At 44.0% G+C, this 21,341-nt stretch overlaps 3 protein-coding genes across 5 annotated transcripts in view; 1 reads left to right on the forward strand and 2 right to left on the reverse strand.

Moving 5' to 3' along the window:
• Positions 1–909: 909 nt before the first annotated feature.
• On the reverse strand, positions 910–5,765 carry LOC6499585 (protein bride of sevenless). 3 transcript variants are annotated; one of them, XM_001954307.4, is made up of 6 exons: positions 5,574–5,765; positions 4,093–4,244; positions 3,438–3,911; positions 2,915–3,364; positions 1,405–2,858; positions 910–1,343 (listed from the first exon to the last, which is right to left on the reverse strand). In XM_001954307.4, the coding sequence occupies exons 2-6, from the start codon at positions 4,133–4,135 to the stop codon at positions 1,086–1,088; spliced, it is 2,679 nt and encodes an 892-aa protein (XP_001954343.1). In that variant the 5' UTR covers positions 4,136–4,244; positions 5,574–5,765; the 3' UTR covers positions 910–1,085. The 3 variants fall into 3 exon arrangements, with proteins under 3 accessions (XP_001954343.1, XP_032308298.1, XP_044572612.1); XM_032452407.2 differs by having other exon boundaries at positions 5,635–5,739; XM_044716677.1 differs by lacking the exon at positions 5,574–5,765 and adding an exon at positions 5,017–5,033.
• A 348-nt stretch (positions 5,766–6,113) lies between these two features.
• Positions 6,114–8,917, reverse strand: LOC6499584. Its single transcript, XM_001954308.4, has 3 exons — positions 7,692–8,917; positions 7,377–7,500; positions 6,114–7,320 (listed from the first exon to the last, which is right to left on the reverse strand). Exons 1-3 carry the CDS (start codon positions 8,670–8,672, stop codon positions 6,512–6,514), a joined length of 1,914 nt encoding a protein of 637 aa, XP_001954344.2. The 5' UTR covers positions 8,673–8,917; the 3' UTR covers positions 6,114–6,511.
• A 3,161-nt stretch (positions 8,918–12,078) lies between these two features.
• The window catches only part of LOC6501004 (cardioacceleratory peptide receptor), a 30,688-nt gene continuing 21,425 nt past the window's right edge, over positions 12,079–21,341 (forward strand). Inside the window, exon 1 of the mRNA XM_032449541.2 lies at positions 12,079–12,728. The gene's annotated coding sequence lies outside the window, so the exon portion shown is untranslated. The remainder of the gene's footprint in view (positions 12,729–21,341) is intronic.

Below are 21,341 nucleotides of genomic sequence, written 5' to 3' on the forward strand. Positions count from 1 at the left end.
CAATTAGAGTTATTGTCCGCCAGAGAGAGATGGAACATGAAGCATGGAGCTTTATAAGCTTTTTCATTTAGCAGAGTCACAAACCATAACCAGGGTAAATCATGATTGGGAAATTAAGGACCGTGTCGGTTGGAGACAGCGAAGAACCCATATTATTAGAATTTTAATTAATTAAATGATTAAATCTTAAAAAATAAATGAACTAAGATATCAGGATTAGTTTTCAAAATTTTTATCGATTTATTATTATCTCAAGTTCCAAAGATTTAATGGACAGTTAAGGGGGCAGGATGGTTTGAGACTTCAAACAAATTTTTTTTTCAGAAATTTTTTATATAATAGAACATTATCTTAGGAATATCCTGTGAAAGTTTCATGTCGATCGGACTAAAACTTGCTGAGATACCGATTTTCTAGTTTCTTTCTCTCCATATACTTTCCATTGCTTTTAAAACTTTAGACGCGTTTTTCTCAAAACAACTTTTTCAAGTCGGTGCGTAACGTAACTCAAAAAGTAATGCTCGGATCTAAATAAAATTTTGCACACATCTTTAATACAATAAATACTTGCGGATGAACGAATGCTTTTTTTTTTTTTAATTTTTTTTCACCATTTTTAAGGGCAATAATGGGCGGATTTTTATGTAAAAATGGTTCCTCCGACTTTACAACCGCGCCAAAAATTCAAAATCGCATATTTTTCAAAATGGTTTCGTTCATCCGCACAAGAAACTAATATTTTAAGTAAATCAATTCAATTTTTGTATTTCCGATAACACTGTAAGGCCAGACTTTACGCACAGCAAGAGACCAATTTTTGGAAGCGACTCCGGCCGACTGCCCGTTACGGGATAAATTATAATTATTTCTTAAAAATAAAAATTCCTAGATACTCTCCAAATATAGCCATTAATTGTGTAAAAAACTTGAATTGATATATTTAGTCAGACATAACAAAAAAAAATCGCAAAAAACTGCTATTTTTCAGCCTCTGAAACCATCCTGCCCCCTTAAGAAGTAGAGTTCTTGTTTTCAGATCTTTGACTAGAAGGGCATCAAAAGCCCAGTGGCACTCCCGGGATCGGCTAGAAGCGCGTGATCTTGTTGTTCTCGGGTGAGGGCGGCAGCGAGGAGACCGAAGAGCGGGAAGGACTCTGATGTGGGCGGGGTGGAGGACGTTGTGGGTTTATGTTGACGTTGGCCTGGCGTAAATTGGCGAAGAACTGTTGTCGCCTCGGTCCGCCGCCTCGTAGGGGTAACGTGGGGATCTCGCTGGGTGACTGATGATTCACCTCCTCTTGGGAACAGTGGCGCATGGCGGGGTTCACACACTCGTAGACACTCTGAATCAAAATAGTAAATAATTTTAATATATTTCTGGCCTTAGTAGAAGGATACACGTACCTGTTCCGAGGAATACTGATTGTTTTGGGCAAACGCCAGCGAGGTGAGCGAGGGCAGGGCCTGAGCTATATCCGACCGTTCGATGCCCCTTACGATGAGGAAAGTGCGGGGTATCAGGATACCCACCAGCACAGCCCACCCGGATGCCTGGAGTCCCAGGGGAATCGCGGCGTCTCGCCATTCGTCGCCGAAGAGGGACAACACAATCCAGGCCACCCAGATGACCATGATGAGCACTGCCCCGATAACAATCAGAATGCCTTCGCGGTAGTTGCGCTGTGATCGGTAGATCGAGGGTATCAGGGCGCCGACACAGCAGAGTAGCACAAAGTCGTAGGCCACGAGGCCCCACAGCCACCTGCCGTAGTAGATGTTCTCACAGGAGACCGCCTCCGAGGCCACGTGCATCACGACGAGCAGCTGCACGGACATGCCCACCTGGACAATCACACTGAAGGCGCAAATCACCGCCTGGATGTAGCCATTAACGTGGGACAAGAAGCCTCCTTCGGAGCCGATGGAGGCCAGCATCACGGCACGGCAGAGGAGGAGCGAAAAGACAAAGCAGTAAACCAGGGTCATGATGAACACCCTTACTGCGCAAAGAGTGTTCAAGGTCTGGGCATCCTCGAAAGTCACATGAGAGTTGCGCTGTTCGCCCACATATTCGATAGAAAAGGGGACGAAGGAGCAGAAGACCAGGATCAGCGAGAGCAGCAGCAGGATCGAGGTGGCTGGGTTGCCTTCGAAGACATCGCCCAGGGAGATGCGCACCACTATGAAAACCAGAATGGCCAGCGTGGCTATCAGGCCGAGAATAGCGGCCGTCAGCCCAGTTGCCACCCAGGTGTCCATCTTGATGCGCCAGAACATCACCGACTCGCCGTCAAACAGGAACGGATACCTGCGGTTGTCTCCGGCACTGTACTGGCAGTTGAAGACCTGGCCGAACTTCGTCTTAAGCTCCAGACTGGTACCGTTGTCCCGGTTGTAATGGTAGTAGGTGGTCACGTTCGTCACGAAATTCTGGGAGGCGATCTCGCGCAGCTCAGTTCGCGACTCGCCGGTGATCTTGTCCAGGGTCAGAACCTTCTTCTGGTACATCTGGAAGTTCATAGCGGTGCCCAGTTTTCGCATCGCCAGCAGGGAAAGGATTTCTGGGATCTCGTGCAGCTGCCGGAACTCCGATGTCCGCCAGTCCTCGATGAAGTTGAGGAAGTTGAAACAGCTCTCCAGAACGTACAGCTGTTCATCTCTCTTGCAGTGCTTGGCCAGAGACCCGCGGAGCCAGTTCATCAGGTCGATGATGGATCCGGCAAAGCTCAGCACCCTTGATGGCACTACGCTCTTCCCGATCAGCACCTCGTCCAGGGTGGTCGGTGAGGGGTCCAGTTCCACAGTGGTGCCAAGGTCTATTTCATTCTCCATCAGGATGAAGGCGCGGTTCGGAAGTTCTGAAAAGGTTGGTATAAAAATTATACTTTATAGAGTTGTATAGACATAATATTACCCGCCAGGAACTCATCGTCCGTTCGATCGGTGGGCACTGCGAATATGGTTCCGTTTTCCTTGAAGTGGCTGGCCACTTTGTTGCCAAATAAGATGTACACGTTCTCCTCGCTCTTAAAGTGCATCAGACACATGTGCTCCTGGCGGGCAGCCTCCATGAAGTCATTGTACATCTCCAAAGTTTCGGTGGCAATCTCGACGGAGGCAATTTTCTCGCCCCAGGGCATTTGGTGCAATAGATGGGCCACTTTGGGGAACAGATGAGCTCTGGTGCCTGGTATGGGCCAAATGTTGTACTCGAGGTCCTTGATAACAGACTCCAGCTGTTTGTAGAGGTCGAAGTCCATAAATATACCCATGGCATACGTGGTGCACTGCTGAAGGTACTGAACCTCCTGGAGGAGGATGTTTTCGGCCAGGCTGCTGTTGTCGATATGTATGGCGCGAGTTCCTTAAAAAGGGTGGGAATGATGATAAAATGAATATATATTTACTTTAGAAAGTCCTTTGGCCTTCTTCCTTACCGATTTCAAAGTCTGCCATTATGATGTTGGCCTGATTGACTCGATTGATCACAAATAGGGCCGAAATGGGATCCTTGGTCAGTACACTGAGCATCACATCGCCCTCTATGATCTGAACGAACTTCTCTTGTTTCCGGATCACTGTTCCCTCGTCCGCACTGTTGACGGTCATCTGGAGACCGTTGAGACATACCTCTGGCACAAGGCTAGCGGTGGTACCACTGGCCCCGGTGCTGCTGCTGCCGTCCGTTGTGGAGGAAACCATGGCAGCCAGCAGTCCTTCAGACGCGCTAGAGCTTCCATCTTCGGTGGTGCTGGGGAACGCTGTGGTGGGGGTCCTTGTGGTAATACTGCTGGCCTTGGCCTGTTGGTTTGTGGGTTGTGGTTTGGTGATGCGAAGTGGTAGGGATTTCTTGGTGGGTGAAGTCACCTCCGCTCCATGGCAGGCCAGTGTAAAAATTATGTATAATAAAACTGCAAATGTTTAAATGAAGTCTTTAAAATTGTACGTCATAACTTAATCAGAAAAATCATAATAGCAGTGCCTTCTTAAAAACGTAATTAATAGATATTAGGCATTTAAAAGTGGCTTTCATTGTGCAATTGTCTTTTATTCCATTGAATATCTTGTTGGCTTCGTTTACAAAGTACTTACCCAACTGTAATGGCTTTTTTGGACCACACTGCCACGAACTCATGACCTTTCTTCAGAAGCTTTATGGTTTTTCAATTAAATATTTTTTTATCGTTCTTCAGAGTTTTTTTTTTTTAATATTTAAGGATAATTAGCAGCATTTTATGAGCACTCTGGAAGAGAGAGAATATTGGAATTTAGGAATTGAACGCGACGGTTTCGGCGGCAAGTGCTTGTTGGACAGGGCTTTGAATCGTTATGCGAACTTCTGGACATTTTAATTTTAGCTTTTGCCATTTTTCCTTGCCACTTCAACCATTTGCCATTTGCCGCCTGCGTTGAGAGTGTTGCACTTTAATCGCATTAAAAATTGCCACACTAACACAGTGCCCGGCCAGAGACTTTGGCGTGGCACAGTTTCCTCTTTTGCATTTTCGCCTTGTATTGCCGACTCTTTGTGATTTTCCCTACGACCACTATCAGTGCAAAGTAATGTGGCGGAAAATATTTCTCTTTCTCATATTCTCTCACTCTAGATTCTAGAAGAAAAATCAATAGAATTATTTTCAGGCCACAGTTTTTACAATATTATATGTGTAGTTCCACAGATTCACGCACTCATCGCGGCACTGGGCCCTCTTGCGATCTAGGCTGTAATATGTTAGTTTTGGTTTAAAGCACAGATTCCACAAAAAAATCGCAAAAAAATGTAAAAAACTACAAACTGAATGCTTCAGCAATTTTAGGGTCAATTAAATGTTGTCGTTTTTATATTTGGTCAGTGAGGTAGGCAACTCTCGGCGAACAATCAGTTTGATTTGTAAGCCCGCCTATTAGCGGATGCACCATTGCAGTGCCCCATGTTGCAATTATGTTCTATTGGTTTTTTATTCGGTTTGTTTTATTTCTTTTATTTTCATTTTATTTATATGCTACGGGACCCACCCTCGCAGCTCGAAACAAGGAACACTGATGTGGCAAGGTTTTGCACCTGTTTTGGCTTTTGTTTTGACTAACTTGGCTTAGGCCGGCCACTCGATGGTTGTTATGGTTATTGGCTCAAACTGTCACTCGGCGTTTTACTTGCCCCATCGAGTGTACACTTTCCCATAATTATAAACCAGCCAAATATGTACAGAGGGTAACGCAACGCAACCCCTAAGGGTTCAAATATTGGTCATTCCAATTAGCCGACTCACTAAGAAAAGTTTCGGGTTGCACTTAGGTTAGGGGGTGGCAGGTCTCTAGCTCCTTGAAGAGCTTTCAGGATATGCCAATTGATGGCTTACACAATATGCACTTTGTTTATCACTTGCATTTTCAAAATATTTTCATTTATTTCGAGAGACGCCCAATCTAAGGTCGGGCACTCGGGCCTTGGGCTGTGACATTCGCAGAGCGCACATCCGGGTTTTTGCGTAACACTTTTAATTAATGTCAACAGAGAAAGCAATCAAAATACAAATTGCATTCAGTCACTTTTCACAGTCACAGGCATTTACCCTTCAGCACCCCTGGGAAAATCGACACAAGATAGCTTTTCATCAATATTTAAAACATCACTTTTTGGTAACAAATGGGCTGATATTTTTTTTCACAAATATAGTATTCCGAGGTATAATGCGGCAATATGTTGCCTCCGGGCCACGTTCGCGTCTCAACTGTTTGGCCAAAACGCAGACACGGAAGAATTGACTGAGCCGCGACTGCTGTAAGCCCATAAAAATGCAGCTGCAGGCTGCCCCGGGGTCGGGTTAGTCGGCTGGGCTTGGTGGGGGTGGCTGGGCCTTTGTTTCCACTCGACTCGCTCATAGGCCTCACCTGCCCGGTTTTTGGTGTCAGCTCTGGTGGCTTGCTTTGCAGTCAATATAATATTCAGTTATTAGTGACACCAATGAGCATTACTTAGCTGGGATTGAACTTGTTGGGGGCAAATAGGTCACTTATTATACGATTTTCTTAAATACAAGTCTTAATAATTTCGATTCTTCTGTCTCGATTCTCCGTCTCTAATCTACTTGAATAATTTCAAAAAATTCAAATAATCTTTTCTTGGATTTGCATTCTGCAAAGATCTTACAATTTCAGATTTATTCTCAATTATAACGTGGCGTGTCTTTATGTTTCAAGCTTAGCCTGGTAACGTGAATAGGTGCGGGTATTGGGCGTTACAAAGGTCCTTGCTAATTTTTATACAAACTTGTCCTAGGCCAAAATTAATTATTTTTGGTTTTACAACATCGATTTGATAATTTTGTTCATCGAAACAGATTCAAACAGCAAATTGGGAAAACCAAAACGCAGCTTCTATGTCGTTTCGTTCGAGTCGTTTGATATCGTTTTTGTTACAGTGTCCTGTGTTCGTCGCAAGTTCTTTTGTGTATTTTTGTGTGTCCAAGGATAAAAGCTTCATATCTTAGTTGCTTCAGTTGCGTCTCAGTTATTGGCCATCGCCGGCGCCCTTATTAACAGGTCTCCGGACCGGTTTTGCTGGCGCTCTAGTGGTCACATCCCCAGCTCCGTATTTCATACAGTCGTCCTCATCGCTGCAGGACGATATTTCCGAGGAAAACTGAAACTCATCCATTTCGGTGTAGGTCTCGTCCATGCTGTCCACCGGAGTGTCTAGCTCGGTTTCTTCCGCCTTCTTGTCACCCTGACAGCCGGCGATGTTGCGACCCGTTGTCTTGGCGGAGGTGTCGCCGATGCCAGAATTGGACAATTTCTTGGGAACCATTAAATCGTCTAGGTTCATCGCTTGACCGCTGTGGTCTTTCATCTCCATCTGAGTGCAGAAGCGCTGTATGTGGCCCAGGATTTCGCGCATGCCTTGCTCCGAGGACTTTACGTTCAAGCTCATCTCCGAGGAGGACTTCTGAGCGTCAGCCATGGCAGATGGAGGCGCCATTTCCTGATGTGCCGGATGGGACTTGGCGGTACTGTGGAAGGGTCCCACCTTCAGGGCCTCCATCAAGGCTTTTTTGGTTACCACGTTTGTGGCCGTTTTCGAGTCCCTTTTAATCTTGGTAGACTTTCCCGTCGTATGCTTCGAGACCTGGGAGGTCTTGTAGCCCAGGTTATTGGCCACCGAGGCCGATGCCGCAAGGTTCATCTGCGAAGTGTCCACCATTTCCGGCGTTGGCTTGCCGGTCATCATGTGTTGATGCTGATAGAACATCTTGTCATACTCGGACTTCATGCACAAGTATTTAAAGTGCCTCATGTTCTCCTCCCCGTAATAAATAACCTCTGAAAAAATAAGCTTTATGATTATTTTGAAACTTAAAACAAACTATGAAACCTACTTTCGGTGACCTGTTCTTGCAGTTTGTCCAAGTGGTCATTGGTCTGCTTGAGCTCGCCGGAGAAGCGATCGATCTTGTGGCCCAGATCACGGAAGTTTTTCCCCAAAGTATCCGAGATGGTGTTCTAAGAGATTAATAATAACATATATTTAATACAAATGGTTATAAAAACGAGGAAATCTTTGAGCGGTATCTTTAAGCAAACTAGTACTGGCCTTACTAAACGGCCTCTCAAGAAGAGAAACAGAAAACTATATAGACTTGGGAGGTGATCCTGATCAGAAATAATTTAGATGCAACTGGACCCAAACATACCCCTACAGCCGTTTGAACGGTCTGGCGGATCAGCTCGAAGAACTCCTCTGGATCGTCGTCCTTCTCGTCTTCGTCATCGGCGGTACTCACTTGCACCTTGCTCGTGGGATTCGGCTGCCGCCCACGCGAGTGCTTCCGATGCGAGTTAGGGTGGTGGTGCGTCTGGTGCTGGTGGTGGTGCTGATGGATCTGCTGTGACTGGTGTTGTGCCTGTAACTGCGGCTGATGCTTCATGCTACTGATGTGGGACATCTGCTGCTGGTGGAGCTGGTGCTGGGGCGGATGCGCATGCGAATGCTGCATGATGATGGGTTGCATCTGGTGGACATGAGAGTGCTGGCGACGGGTATTTCCCTGGTTCGAGGCTGGCGCCATCAGTTCTTTGTCCGAGAAGTCCATGTTGTCCTCGAGGCCGAAGGCGGCGCGTTGGGAGACGCCTTTCCCGTGTCCATGCATACGATGGCTATCCTTCGGCTTGGCCAAGCTATAGACACTGTTGTTCACCTTGTTCTCGGGCAGCGAGAAGTGGGGCACCTTCGACATCTGGGAGTGACGGGCACTGGCCTTATTGGCCATGGAGTTGCGCCTAGAGGATATGGCGTTGTAGGGCGACGGCTGGTGGTGGCCGTGTCCGGGCATCATCTGAGATGCCGACGGCTGCGTAATCTGGCTAGTGTTCCTCAGGTTGGCCGCCGTCAGGGGTAGATTCGTGGTGATGTAGTAATCGTTTTCCGTCACGAAACTGCGCTGTGTCCGTGTCTCCATCTGCCGGTTGCTCATCGTTCCACTCACCCCGGCACCGGCACCACCGCCTCCCCCAGCACCGCCCACGCCCGCCGCCGCCCGCTCGGCCCGCAGTGCGGCGGTCTTGGTCATACCTACATGCGACACCACCATCGACTTGGCCGGGTGTATGGAATCCATCTTGGAGCCGTACACCTCCTCGATCCCTTTACGGCGACTGGGACGCACCATTTTCATCAGACTGCCGGCTGATCACGAATTCACGAAGCGATTCTCGGGAGGGAACACTGGACTTTCTTCTCCAGTTCAGCCAGTTTCGATTGCTTCGTGTTCTACCAGTAAACGCAAATTAAAATAAAAGTTTTAACTGTATTTTGAATATTTTTCACTAATATATGTGCTTCGGGTGACTTATCTTAAATGAGTAGAAAGAGTAATAAATGTTGAAAGGTGTTGTGCAAGGCCAACCAGGATTGAATTTTAACTCAGTGTCTACTGTGGTCTGGAAGTAATTTCTATAAGCAATAGCCTGCCTGTATCGGAGTCTATCCGGCTAGGAGCCCGGATAGGAGTCTAGTATCTAATCTTTAAATTCTTGTTTAAATAATCATATACGCCGATAGAAAAATATGTTAAATTATAACATAAAAGGTCTATAATACATCTTATATATATAAACAACAAACAGTCTCTTCTATTTAAATTTAACCAAGATATATTAAAGCCTATTGAACATGCATCCATCAAGTCGAATTTCACACCTCGCAGACCTGCCTTTCATTATAGATGCCGTGCCCTGGGATGGGAAGACTTCCCCGAAAATTTGTTTACCTTTTGCCGCTCAACTAACCGCAAGTGGCAATGACACAGACCAAAGGCCACAGACTGCGGTTCAATGTTTGCCAGCTTTGCCGGAAATATTTGTTTGATTTTATGCCAAATCAAATGCTAATGAGCTGCAGTTGATTGCGGCTGCTACTTTGGCTCTGGCAGCTTTGGGAAGTGCTTCAAAGCACGTCGACACCACTCCCGAAAAATTATTACAAATATTTATCCGATTATTTACCTTTGAACCGTGCCCGGATGAAGGGCGGGGATGTGGGTGTCGAATGTATCCGAGGCGTATGATTCGACACGGACGACCACGCAGGATGAATCCTTAAGTATCCTACTCGCCGGCGCAATGGCTTTAAGGCCTGAAGTCAGGAGGCCACGTCTGGCCTGCTGAAAATAGACCGCTCCGCCTCAGGTTACAGACACTCAAGACATAAAATAGAAATACGGTCTAGAGAAGAGAGGAAAGGGCTTAATAAAGACCCGAATCGGATGGGCCCTTTAAAAATTGGGTCACCCGGAGACAGATCCTTGAAACAGAAAACCCAGGCCATGACTAACTCCTTGCTTCATATCCGAATGTCCGCCCGTCCTCATTATGCAAATTGCGCATACGACGCGTGTGCCGGATGGCTGCGGGCCCCAGCATGAGACATTATCCTATTTCTGCAAGCAGATAATTTTGCTGACAATCTGTTGCATGCGATAAGCCACAAACAAAGTTATTACGAACAAGACGCTATCCGTTTGGATAATTTTTAATTTAATGCCCGCCCCGATAGTTTACTCTAAATGACCTCATTTAAAATGCGTGAGAGCGGTCGAATGTTTTTGCATAGATACAAGCTAGCCATCAATGCCGACGACAGGCAGAGCCGCCTGCAGCCTGCAGTTGACCACCATCCAGGCATGTCCTTGAGCTGCCTTCGAATGGGTTGCCGGCGTATATCCATTATGTGGCAACAGTCGGAGGCCAGGCTTTATTTGTTGAGACTCTATGAAGGGCTGTCGCCAAGCTGAATGGCCCTGACGCTGGATTTGGCATATCCCGATATATGTACATATATCCACACTTGTTCATAATCATCTCTTGCTAGCTGCTCCAATGAGACTCTTGATTTGTGGTTCTTGCCGGCAACCGATCTGTCGAGTGTCGCCTCAGATTAGCTGCAAAATGCGAACTAAATTAGAAGAGATGAGGGGGCCTCCTAAAACGTGAGCCACTCGGAATGAATATTAGTCATTAGCATTAGGCACGACGATAAATTTTGATGTGGTACTACACAAGCACTACACCAGCTTAAGGCCGAAACATTTCCAAGAAATTTATCACCCAAGAAAGTTTAGCCCGCGGCGCAGATAAATCAAATGAGTGGGGACCGCGTGTCATTCGCCAGCAAATTGTTGAGTATTTATAAGCCGCATAAAATCAGAAATGTTTCCGCTGGCATTTGTTTTATTTTAATTGCAGACCCCACCAATTAAAAGCCAACCGAGAATTGCAGTTACACTTTTCAGTCGCATAAATTCTTCAGAGCTGTCATCGGGTCTCTCCAAGACTGCCCACCCAAAATACGTCACTTTCCTCTTTTCTATTCTTAGTTGGAATGAGGAATTTCCTCATTTATGTTAAAGGCAGGAAAGTATTCGTTTGCTTTCATTTAAGGATTTGTGTGTACGTGTAAATAAACGAGTAAATAATTTAAAGCACTTTTATTTTCTTAATTTAAGAGCTGTTTATTGAAGATTATTTATTTTAAAACCAGACAAACATGACGAGAGACATCGCTGGCGAGAATCGGCTTCTACTTTATGACAAAATGTTCACAATAAATAAATGATACAATAAAATAAATAGTCGCCACAGATATCATACAAATAAATTTGCTTATTTATGCGATGCTGCCAGAAGTTTCCAACAAAATTTCTCGATTTTCGACGCGAAATGAGTTTCCGAACTGGCCTTTTCATAAATGCAGCTGCTGTCGCTTTGTTTTGTTCTCTGTTTTATTTTGTTTTAATAAAAATTGCTCGGAAGCGACTTTGATTGTTGATGATTATTTTCGGCATTTTGATGGCTTTTTGTCATGAATTCTGAGCAGGGCATTTATGTATGTTTTTTGTGTCATTTTTTAAACACAAACAAGATCATCAGGGGGGTCTTGCGGGCTTTTTTGTTTTGGCTCACAGTCAGTGCAGAAAACTGAATGAAATGAAAATAAAATTTCCTGGTATTTGGGTCAGAGTCATTTTTTACATCACTTCAGTTGCATCAATTAAAGTCATAAATACATGAGAGACAATTCAAAAAGCAATAAGCTTAAAAGGCACTTAAATCAGCAAATAAACTACAATAAAAAAAAATATATACCATTTTTAAATTAATTTTTAAGAACTAATAAAAATATGTGTGATAAGAAAGCTTCTGGCACAACAATGTTGAGAAACCTTAAGCTTTCGGTTGCCGGCAGCAACATGTTGCTAGCGCTTACTAACAATAATTAATTGGCCCACTCGTTATAAATATTAACTGAACACTTGAGCCACACATCCGCAAGGCTTGGTCAAGTGCAATGGCAACAGCGACTGAACAACAAAACGATACGTAGCATGTTGACAACGTGCAACACCAAAGTGAGGCAAACGAGTCCGGCAACATAAACAAAGAACAGCTGGTCGGGTTGTTTGGGTTGTTCGGTTGTCGGCGAAAGAAGCCGGCTGAGCTTTCTGGAGTGAAATCAGGCTCGTGTCGGCTGCCGTCGTGTCGTCGGTGTTGGCCCACCAGAAGCAGCAACACCAGCAGCAGCAGGCGGTAGCAGCAACACCAGCAACACTAGCAGCAACAGCAGCCCAAACAGGAAAATCCGCACAGAAATTCAGTTCAATGCGAAATTTTGTATGAACCAGACGCGAAATATTTAAACGCTGCGTGGCCCAAAAGAATTTTGTTAGCAAGTGCGTAAATGTTGGCTAAAACCAATGCCCCTCAGCGTTAAGTGCGGGAGTAAGAACTGTGACTGCGAATAGGACAACAACCAATAATAGCATTAAATTAACAAGCCGAGGCGTAAAAAGGTTGCAATCAAATTACGTCAATTCGGGAAAAAAGTGTAATCAATTTGGCGACTCAATTAGACAGCAGACTGCCCGGCCATCGCGTGTGCATCTTCGAGATACTCGCCGGACAAGATACAAGCCTGCAGATCGCGGTTTGCATGACGAGGCGCATCGCAGCCTAACGCCTCGAGTGAAATTTGTTGCACAAATCGGTGTGCAAATCGCAGTTGTCCGGATTGCTGACCAATTGGCAGCAGACTTGTTTAACACATTTTTTAACACCGAACTCAATTTCAATTTGAATTCGAACTGTAATTTCAATTTTCATTCCCATTTCCACTCGAAGTGCACAATATTGAATTGGAATTGCAATTGCAATTCATGTCGCAGCTAGTAGCTTGAGTGAGTATCGCGTTACGGTTGCGCAATTGCTAAGCGCCATGCCTTGGACTCTACTACGTCCATGTGTCTCCCTCTTAGCTTTAAGTATCTATCCAATTTATACATTTGTTCGCATTTAGTTGACAGTGATTAATCTTAACATTTGAATGCGAAATCACGCTGGCCATTGCAAAGGCTTAGCTTGGCAATTCATTTGCTTTTTTTGGATTTCTAAATTGTTCATGTTACACATAAGATTTCGGGCAGTTTAAATGAAAACTAATTGTTAGTAGTTCCAGAAAAAAAGTGTTTAAATATATTTAATTAAAATTCCTCTTGACACTTGTCTGCTGGTAGAGGCTTTAATTATATTCAGAAATGCCAAGGCAACCGTATTAATAAACTCCATTGCTGGAAATATAATTTTAAGCATCATAGGTAACATTACAAAATATGCCATCAGTATTTTGACCCATTTAAATGGCCAACAAAAGTGTGGCAGCTGTACAAATAAATGTTCTCCGAGTTGAAGAAACCACAACCCTACCTCAGACCGATGTGCATGGACAAGCCAGCACAAAGTCCCAATAACTTGACTGGAAATTAAATTTAGTTGGGAATATGTATACGTCTATAGTTGACAATTTGTTTGAAAGTGCCGGTTACAGTGACCAATTCTCGGGGGGAAGACGGGCCAAACCATAGTATCTCTTGACTGGATCCAGAACAGAGAACAGCGGCTTCAATGGTGTTTGCCAATTAATAGAGAAATTGAGGCAAGATAAAGTTGAACAAGTGTACTTCTCCGAGAAGTAAAACTTTAGTTTCGCCAGCCTCATTTGTTGTTCCTGGCGATGGCGGAAGTTGCCAAAATAGCGGGGCACAGCGAGGCGTGCCGAGGCACACAGAATGTCAAGTAAATAGAAAAACTTTTCAACTTTGTCGGGGAGTGAAAAAAAAAAGTGAAAAAGGCAAACTGCGAGCAGATGAATGTCAGAGGAAAGTCAGTTATGAGCAGGTCCACCCACCCACTCGACCCCACTAAGGGACAACTCTATTCCCAGCTCGGAGTCAATCTCCCCACGACCGCAACTCATGTATCTTTGTGCGGGATGTGGGTCAGCAGTGTTGATTGTGATTGATCTGCGTTTAATGCCATTTTGTTGTTAGACGGAAGCGTAAAAATGGTCAGCTCGGAGCGATGATGTGGCACAAATCTCTGCCAGAGGGTCCTCGGGGGCTGGGTTAGCTGCCATCCGATACACTCCCATCTACACATGCTCGACATATTTATGAAGTTGTTGACTGGGCGGCCGTGCCAGCAATCCTGGCTGACATGCAATCCGGCCAACATATGCCGGGGTCTCCTTTCCCCCACTCCCCACATTTTCACGAGCTTATAACTTTGGGGTCTAGCTAATCATGTCCTTGTTATTGGGTCAGAAAAATGCGCATAAATATCACAGGAAGTACAGGGAAACTAGGCTAAGTTTTCATTCTTGACTTGAAATGTAAAGGTCCTTTATATAGAAGTTCACCTCTACCGGCAGCTGGTACAGTTTCAAAGTATCCGACTTGGTAACTTCTCTTGGAAAGCTGATGGGTGAATTGAACTGGAAATCCCTTTCAGCTTCTATAAGATCATATTCACTTACTCCCCAACCCATTTTACGTCAAAAACATCAGGCAAGCCGGGAGTGAGGGCGATCCCAGCTCCCGACAGCCATCCCAGATGTATGCAATGGAAGTGCCAGCCATATCACGTTTGAGTGCTATTTGCCAAGCGCCTCCCCACCATTCCTCGTCCAGAGTTCTTCAAATACTAGAGCATACATATTTGCACAGAGATACGTGCGTGTAAAATTGCAAATCGCATTTGTAGCTTTGGTTTCGAAGGCTCCCGATGCTCAATGCTCGATGCCCGATGATTTCAATTTACAATGGCTGGCACTTTTGATGCATTGATTATGTTATTCCCTCTGTTGTCTATTTGCTTAGCAGCTGCTTATGCCATCTCCCGGTCGTGCGTGGTATCTTTTGAATTTAAGAGAGGTCCTGCACTGAATACCCATACCCATCCCCATACCATCCGTCACGTTCTTATCGAGGGAATACTTCCCTTTATAGAAGTGCATGGCTAATCGCAACTTTACGTGTGTCACGGCCATAAAAGAGGACAAAAACAGAGCCAAAATCCGAAACTCCGCTATTGATTAGGCGACTTCTCGGGGTTACTTTACAGTCTACAAATTTTACATGCCATTGATTCGACAGCTCGGCAGTTGGGATGGGCCCGAGTGGGGCTGGGCCAGCAATAACAGGAAGTTGTCTATTATACGCCCACGACTTTGCCCAAAAAAAGATACAGATTGCAATAAAGATACCCAGACAGACCGTCTTCGGGCTGTCTATCACTCTTCCCTCCTTCCAGAGTTCCCCAATTTCCACAAAGTCTATTTTTTGTATGCTGCACTGGTGCCGGTGCCGGAAATTTCTACCCAAAAGTTTATCATCCTGGGCTGAATGTACCGCTGATTTGTTGCCACTCCAATATGCCTAATTGAATGTTCGACTTGTTTCTTTCCGTTGTTCTCCTCCCGTTGCAAATAAATGTATCTAATTTATTTGTTCAAGTTAAATCGTTTGAGAAATTGGGTCACAATGCTACGGCTCGACATGATAGGCAGCGTGATTTACATTCTTTTAAGGATATCGCACTTTGCAGTAAAAACTCAGGCAATTTTTGTAAAATGTTTCCAGCATGTCCCTGAAAACGGCTAATTGCTTTGCAACAATGGCCAACATTTAAATGCTAATTGCCAGAAAAAAACATGCAACCAATATTAGAAGAGAACTACAGCCTCGTTGTAATCAAATTAAAGTTTAAATATTCAAAAAACAAAATGTAAATTTAATAATGTATACGAGAAATAATTTGCACAATTCACATCCAATTTGTTATTGCTGCCATTATTTGTCAACTTAATGTAGCCGAGGCTCGACTCTAGGGAAATGGCTTCGGCGAGGAGCGAAAAAATCTGATTTATTGTGGCAAGGCCCTCAGCAATAAAAGGCAAAAGACAGGCAAACAAGCAAGCAAATGTCTTAAAAAATAAGGCACAAAAAGTTTCAAAACACACAATGAAGACCGCCGCAAATGTGTGGCTGCTGTGCCAGCTGTCAATGATTTGTTTCAACAATTTCGCCTGCCGAATGTCTCATTAAACGCACATAAATATTGTGATTACCTATAATGTGCTGACTGCCTGCCTGCCACTCTGTCTGTCTGTCTGACTGTCCCTGCCGTCCTCAGCCTATGTGTCTGGCTGTCTGCCGCAGGAACTCTTCTTATTTTTTTGCTGTGCTTGCCACATTTTTAATGATGTGTCGGCCCAGCCCCCACCCCTCGACTGAAAAAAGGCTTTAACATAACAATTTACTTTTAATACGGGCGCTCTCGGCACTCGCGCCGCTTAATTATCGAGCTCACTGGAGGCCAATAATCGTTGCTGACATTTTAACGGCGGATTTCATACGTTTTATTGGCCATGCAGCTATGCATAAATCGCTGCTACTGACATTTCAATAATTTTTAACTGTTATTACTTGGCATTTATAATCTGGGCGTCGTATTAAGCAGAAGTGCGATTCCGAACATGTGCCGACAGGGCGTATGAGTAATATTCATGTTTTCATCCAGCTTAAGAATCATTTCGAGAAAAGGATTAAATCGATACTTTAATTCAATTTTAACAGATTAAATTTTAAGGTTTTACTTGGGCCTACCTTGCGTATACTTAATTTCAAGCCTTTGTTCACACTTGTACAAAATATATGTCCACACGGTAAGACCCTTAACACTAAAACCATAAATTCAATTTGCAATTATAATGGCTATGACCATATATTAGCCAAACAGGCTCTATCCCGCACATTTTCCAGCTTAGTTTCTTTATTTGCCGACCAGAGCCCGAGTCAGCAGAATTTAAGTTTAAATGTCACATAAATCTCACCACCGGCCAGATAGGACATGGTGGAATTTATCTGAGCCCCTTTATCGGTGCCAGCAACTGTCTAATTAGCCGGGCCAACAGCCAGGAGTGGGGTGATGGGCGATAAGGCCAGACCATGTAAACAGGTTGAGTATCTGTTGAGTTCCATCATTCGACATTAAGCAAAAAATAACACCAGCCGGCCATAAAGATGGTTGCTTTCCAAAGTGAGTGTGTCAACACCAAAAGCGACAGTGCAGCCCACGCTTCGTGTCAAATATAATAACCATTAGATAAAACCCGAAAAATATATTACGTGCTAATTTTGGCAAAATTTTCAGTATCAATGGACTACATAACCCAATTAGCAAATGTCATCCATCCACCGGCTAGCATCGGGGAGTCCGACAACGGATATATTTTCTATTTAAAACTTGCCATCAACGCTCTGACACTTGTGTAATTTATAGTGTTATTTATTCAGGAACAAGTCCTTTTGATTCCTGACAGAGTATCTTCCTCGCTCTGACAAAACTAAAATCGAAAGCAAATAAACTTTTATGCAACTTATTCAAATGCAAAAGTTTTCATTGGAAATGGACAGAATTGTGTGGCACGTTGGTGGCGTTTTGAGTGGGACTGCACTCTGGTTTCTTAAAGGATTCTACTTGAATGCATAAGCTACAATCCTGACGCTAATCGATGGAAAAGATTGACACGAAAGTGACTTATGAATAATGAGTGAATGGGGGTGCCTGTTGAAAGGATTTCAGAGTGAGTCGCTGCAAACTCTTGGAACAATACGCATCCAAAGTTGGATACTTGAATATTCCTTTTATTGCATACATTTTTTTTTAAGCTAAACAAAAGTTATTTCCAAGCTGTCCAACTTTGCAGAACTGTCTCCTTCAATCATTTATAGAACAGAAAAATACTTTTATTATTCGCCTATCAGATACAAATCTTTGAATAATCTATGCATCGTATTACGTGACTCATTTTGGCAAAGATTTTTTATTAAAAAGGCAATCGAGTTTTATATTTATAAAGTAAAGTTTCTCTACTCAAAGTACTTAGCATAAGGCACACAAGTGCATAAAAATGTCGCCTGCAAACTTTAAGAAAAGCATTTTCGAGGGTACTTAAGACAAACATTGCAAAAGTCATGCACGTTTGTCGCCCAATTGTATTTACATCTGGTTGATTGTGTGTAAGGACAAAGTGCTGCAATCAGAGGTTAGACACCTGACCTCTTATGCAAAGCTCACAGGTGGGGGCCTAAGAAGAAATGGTACATGAAAGGAGTAAGCAGCATTTCCAGTCATCGTCGCGAACGTGCCAAGCATTAGAAATGCGATTTTCGAGACTAAAAAGTCGTCGCAATTATGCGGCATTCTGGGCCGCAGTTGCTTCTACGGTTCTGTGGCTCCAAGGCACTAAGGCTCAAAGGCTCTTCTAACACCACCAGGTGATGGGTCTAATGAGAGCCAGAATTTCTCTTAGCTGATTGCCGAAAATGGCATTTGCAGCATCTTGACGTGCGGCGATTGTTTTGGCGGTCTGCGGCTAGGTCGGGGGCGGTGCTTATTGATTTTGTTGAGGCAGAAGGGAATCGAGACAAATTATTTTACACCTGAGCGATTTGCGATATGTCTGCGACCTGCCCGCCTCGCCCACCCAGCCTGTGATTGACAGCATTTCCAGAAATCCCCAAAACGAAAAAAAAACAAACACTGAGGGAATTTTTAATTCGCGATTGTAATTCACTTTTAAATTGTGGCTTAAATTCTTGTACTTATTTTAAAGATTTACAAAATAAACAATGGTTTAAAGATAAAACTAAAGCGGGCTGCGTTTTAATAGAAAGAAATGTAATATTTTTAATTCAATTTTGACAACATCCTTCATTGTGGCATGTACAATTTTAAATGTTCTGAAAAAAGTCTAAAATTAAAATCAATTTTAAAGCCACACTTATATTTTACAGTGCAGCTAAAAAAGACGCGACGAGTCTTCAAGTTAGACGCCTTCTGATTTCCAAAATCAGTCGTTCGGTGAAATTAAAATGCCTGTTTTGTCTCGGGCCTCTCGGGGCGCTCCTATAATTACAGGGGCCTGGCCGGTGGCCCACGTGTGGCAGCTGATTGAAATCGGCCGTTGCATGAAGGTGTCAATCTCTTATTCACGGTGCCCCCAAAAAAATGGGAAATTTTAAAAAATGATTCCAGTGAGTCCGACCCGCCTGTTGACTTGTCTGCTTCTGACTATTTGCTCATCTGGCCCCGTGCCCACTTTGACTTCGTTTCGTGAATTTCCAATTTTCTGTCGAACCAGTCAGCTGCGTTGCAAGTTTTATTTACGCTGGAATATAATTGCTTTTCATAGGCGCTCTGCTCTCCTACTTTTCGACACTTCCTGGCCGCAGCACTTGTTACATTATTCAGCTTTTAATTAAATACTCTGGCTTTGGCGCGTGACTTTAATTGTTTGCCCAAGCCCAGTTACAGATACAAGAGCTCATACCAGAGTGACAGATTTTCAGCGGCTGGTTCGTTGACCAGGCCGATGGCGGGTGGGGCCAATGGGGAGAGGGGAATCCCGCTGACAGCTTCAGCAGTATTTTGATTAATTAACGAGCATCGGGCTTTTGGGGCCTCTAGGCATCGGAGGAGCATCAGAGCTGCAGGCCTCGTTCTGCGTACGCACTTTCGCAGAGTCTCTTAGATCCAACCTTAGGTCTTACCTTTTCGAGGAGCTTTTGGCTATTTTTCGATAGACTATCTAAAATTTGTACATATCTACATAAATTTATTAATAGCTAGAGCTTATTAGCATACAAACCTTTTTTTAAAAACTAAGGAGATTCCGATTTAGCGATAAACTATAGAGAACCAACTAAGCACTAACTTAGTCTAATTTTTAAATAAAACTTTTCCCGTGTAACTGACAGTGAAGACTCGTCAGCACCACCGAAGATTCCGAATTCCCTGTGGAGCTGTGGTTGTGGCATTTTCTATTTTCTGCATTTGCGACTAATTAAGTCAAGTTCAAAATTCTACTTAACTAGCAACGCGTGGCAGCCGCAACTGCTGAAACTGTATGGGTGTATGGCGCACTGTGTGCTGCATAATTTATGCGCCCCGCTCACGCTTACGGCTCGCGGCTCATTCTTGATGGCCAAGTGCCAGTGTGTGTCTGACAGATGACGAGAGCAAGGATGAGGCGGCAAGGGCCCATGGCAGTTGGCTTTCATTAGCACTAACTAGGAGCGTAAGAGGCCATCAGCCGATAGCTAACTAAGTGATTTAACTGTGTGAATATTTCAGGACATTGAAGGCTTTGAGGTTAGTCCTTTGTCTCTCATACCAGACAGGAGGAATTCACAGCCCTTTGCTGAAGGAAATGAAAATTTATTATTACTCTCACAATTCATTCGCCCCGTGAAACAATTACCTGCAGTGCATACCTTGAATTCGCATAAATAATAATAATTTCCCAGCGGTCTTCCTTTCGCTTCCATCCATCGCCACCACCACCCTTCTTCGGGCTAATTAACACTCTCCATCCACTTGGCGATTACTTTTCCGCCAGCATCAGCAGGTTTTGGGGGCAGGAGCTGAAGGCGGCATAATTTATTTATAATTGGCTTAATAGACTCAACCATCCCTGTGTTCCGCCCTCGGCATTTATGCCATTCGAATTAATTATTTTGGCCAATTTATGGCACACCTTTTCGTAGTGCCATTCGTAAGCAACAGAAGAAGTGTCTTCTTTGCCAAAGTATCAGTTTTCACGGCCAAACCACTCTTTCTCTCTATTTGCTGCCAAATATCAATCAAACGCCCAAGTGTGTTCACATATTAGGGAAACTTGACAGACAACCAGTCAGACAATCTCGCCTTGGGGTTGAAAGTATTTATAAATTATTGTTCAAACTCATAATAAATGTGTATTGTTTTTGGCTGTTCGGGAGTCTGCTTAAATATAGAAGAACACGGCGAAAGTCCCTGACAAATGGCTCCCACTCGGCGGCTCAGCTGCCCACACAAGGTGTCAAGGCAACGCGTCGTATACGCAATTCGTTTAACTTTTCTTTTGTCTGATTGCTAAGCGAAAAGAAAAATCATGTCTATGGCTTGAGCTTTGGCTTTAGCTTCAGCTTCGGCCTGATCTCTTACCTCTGGAAACCATGTGCCCGTCAAGTTCGACCCACTGTTTCATTCATAATGTCTGCCTGGCCGATAAGAAAGTCTAACTTTAAAACATATCATGGACCACCCGGCCGAAGACTTAATCTCGTGTGGCAAATGTTTTGACGCAATTTCGCCCAGCCCATTTTACATTTACATACATTTGTCTAACTTTTGCCCAAATGGGGCAGGAATATAAGGTTGCAGGGGGCATGCGGCAGCTGACATTCCCTCTCTGCTGTCTGCCGTCTGGCGGCGTCTTTATTGTTTCGCAAACTGTTTTACAGGTGCTACAAATTTGAATATAAATACACAAGCAGCCAGCGAGCACGCTGTGTGCAATAATAAAATGAAATGCCATTCAATGGCGGTGCTACAAAAGGTGAACTATGGCTATTATATAACACAATCCTTGATAAAAATATTCCAAAGGTATATATAGTTATAATTAT

This window comes from Drosophila ananassae, chromosome 2L, assembly GCF_017639315.1.
Source record: "Drosophila ananassae strain 14024-0371.13 chromosome 2L, ASM1763931v2, whole genome shotgun sequence".
In the NCBI taxonomy this organism is placed as follows: domain Eukaryota; kingdom Metazoa; phylum Arthropoda; class Insecta; order Diptera; family Drosophilidae; genus Drosophila; species Drosophila ananassae.

Coding starts and splice junctions, on each gene's coding strand:
- LOC6499585 (XM_001954307.4), bottom strand. CDS start 4,135: ATGAGTTCGTGGCAGTGTGGTCCAAAAAAGCCATTACAGTTGG. Junction 3,365..3,437: donor AATGGCAGACTTTGAAATCG/GTAAGGAAGAAG, acceptor ACCCTTTTTAAG/GAACTCGCGCCATACATATC. Junction 2,859..2,914: donor GGACGATGAGTTCCTGGCGG/GTAATATTATGT, acceptor CAACCTTTTCAG/AACTTCCGAACCGCGCCTTC.
- LOC6499584 (XM_001954308.4), bottom strand. CDS start 8,672: ATGAAAATGGTGCGTCCCAGTCGCCGTAAAGGGATCGAGGAGGTGTAC. Junction 7,501..7,691: donor CCGTTCAAACGGCTGTAGGG/GTATGTTTGGGT, acceptor TTAATCTCTTAG/AACACCATCTCGGATACTTT. Junction 7,321..7,376: donor GCAAGAACAGGTCACCGAAA/GTAGGTTTCATA, acceptor TTATTTTTTCAG/AGGTTATTTATTACGGGGAG.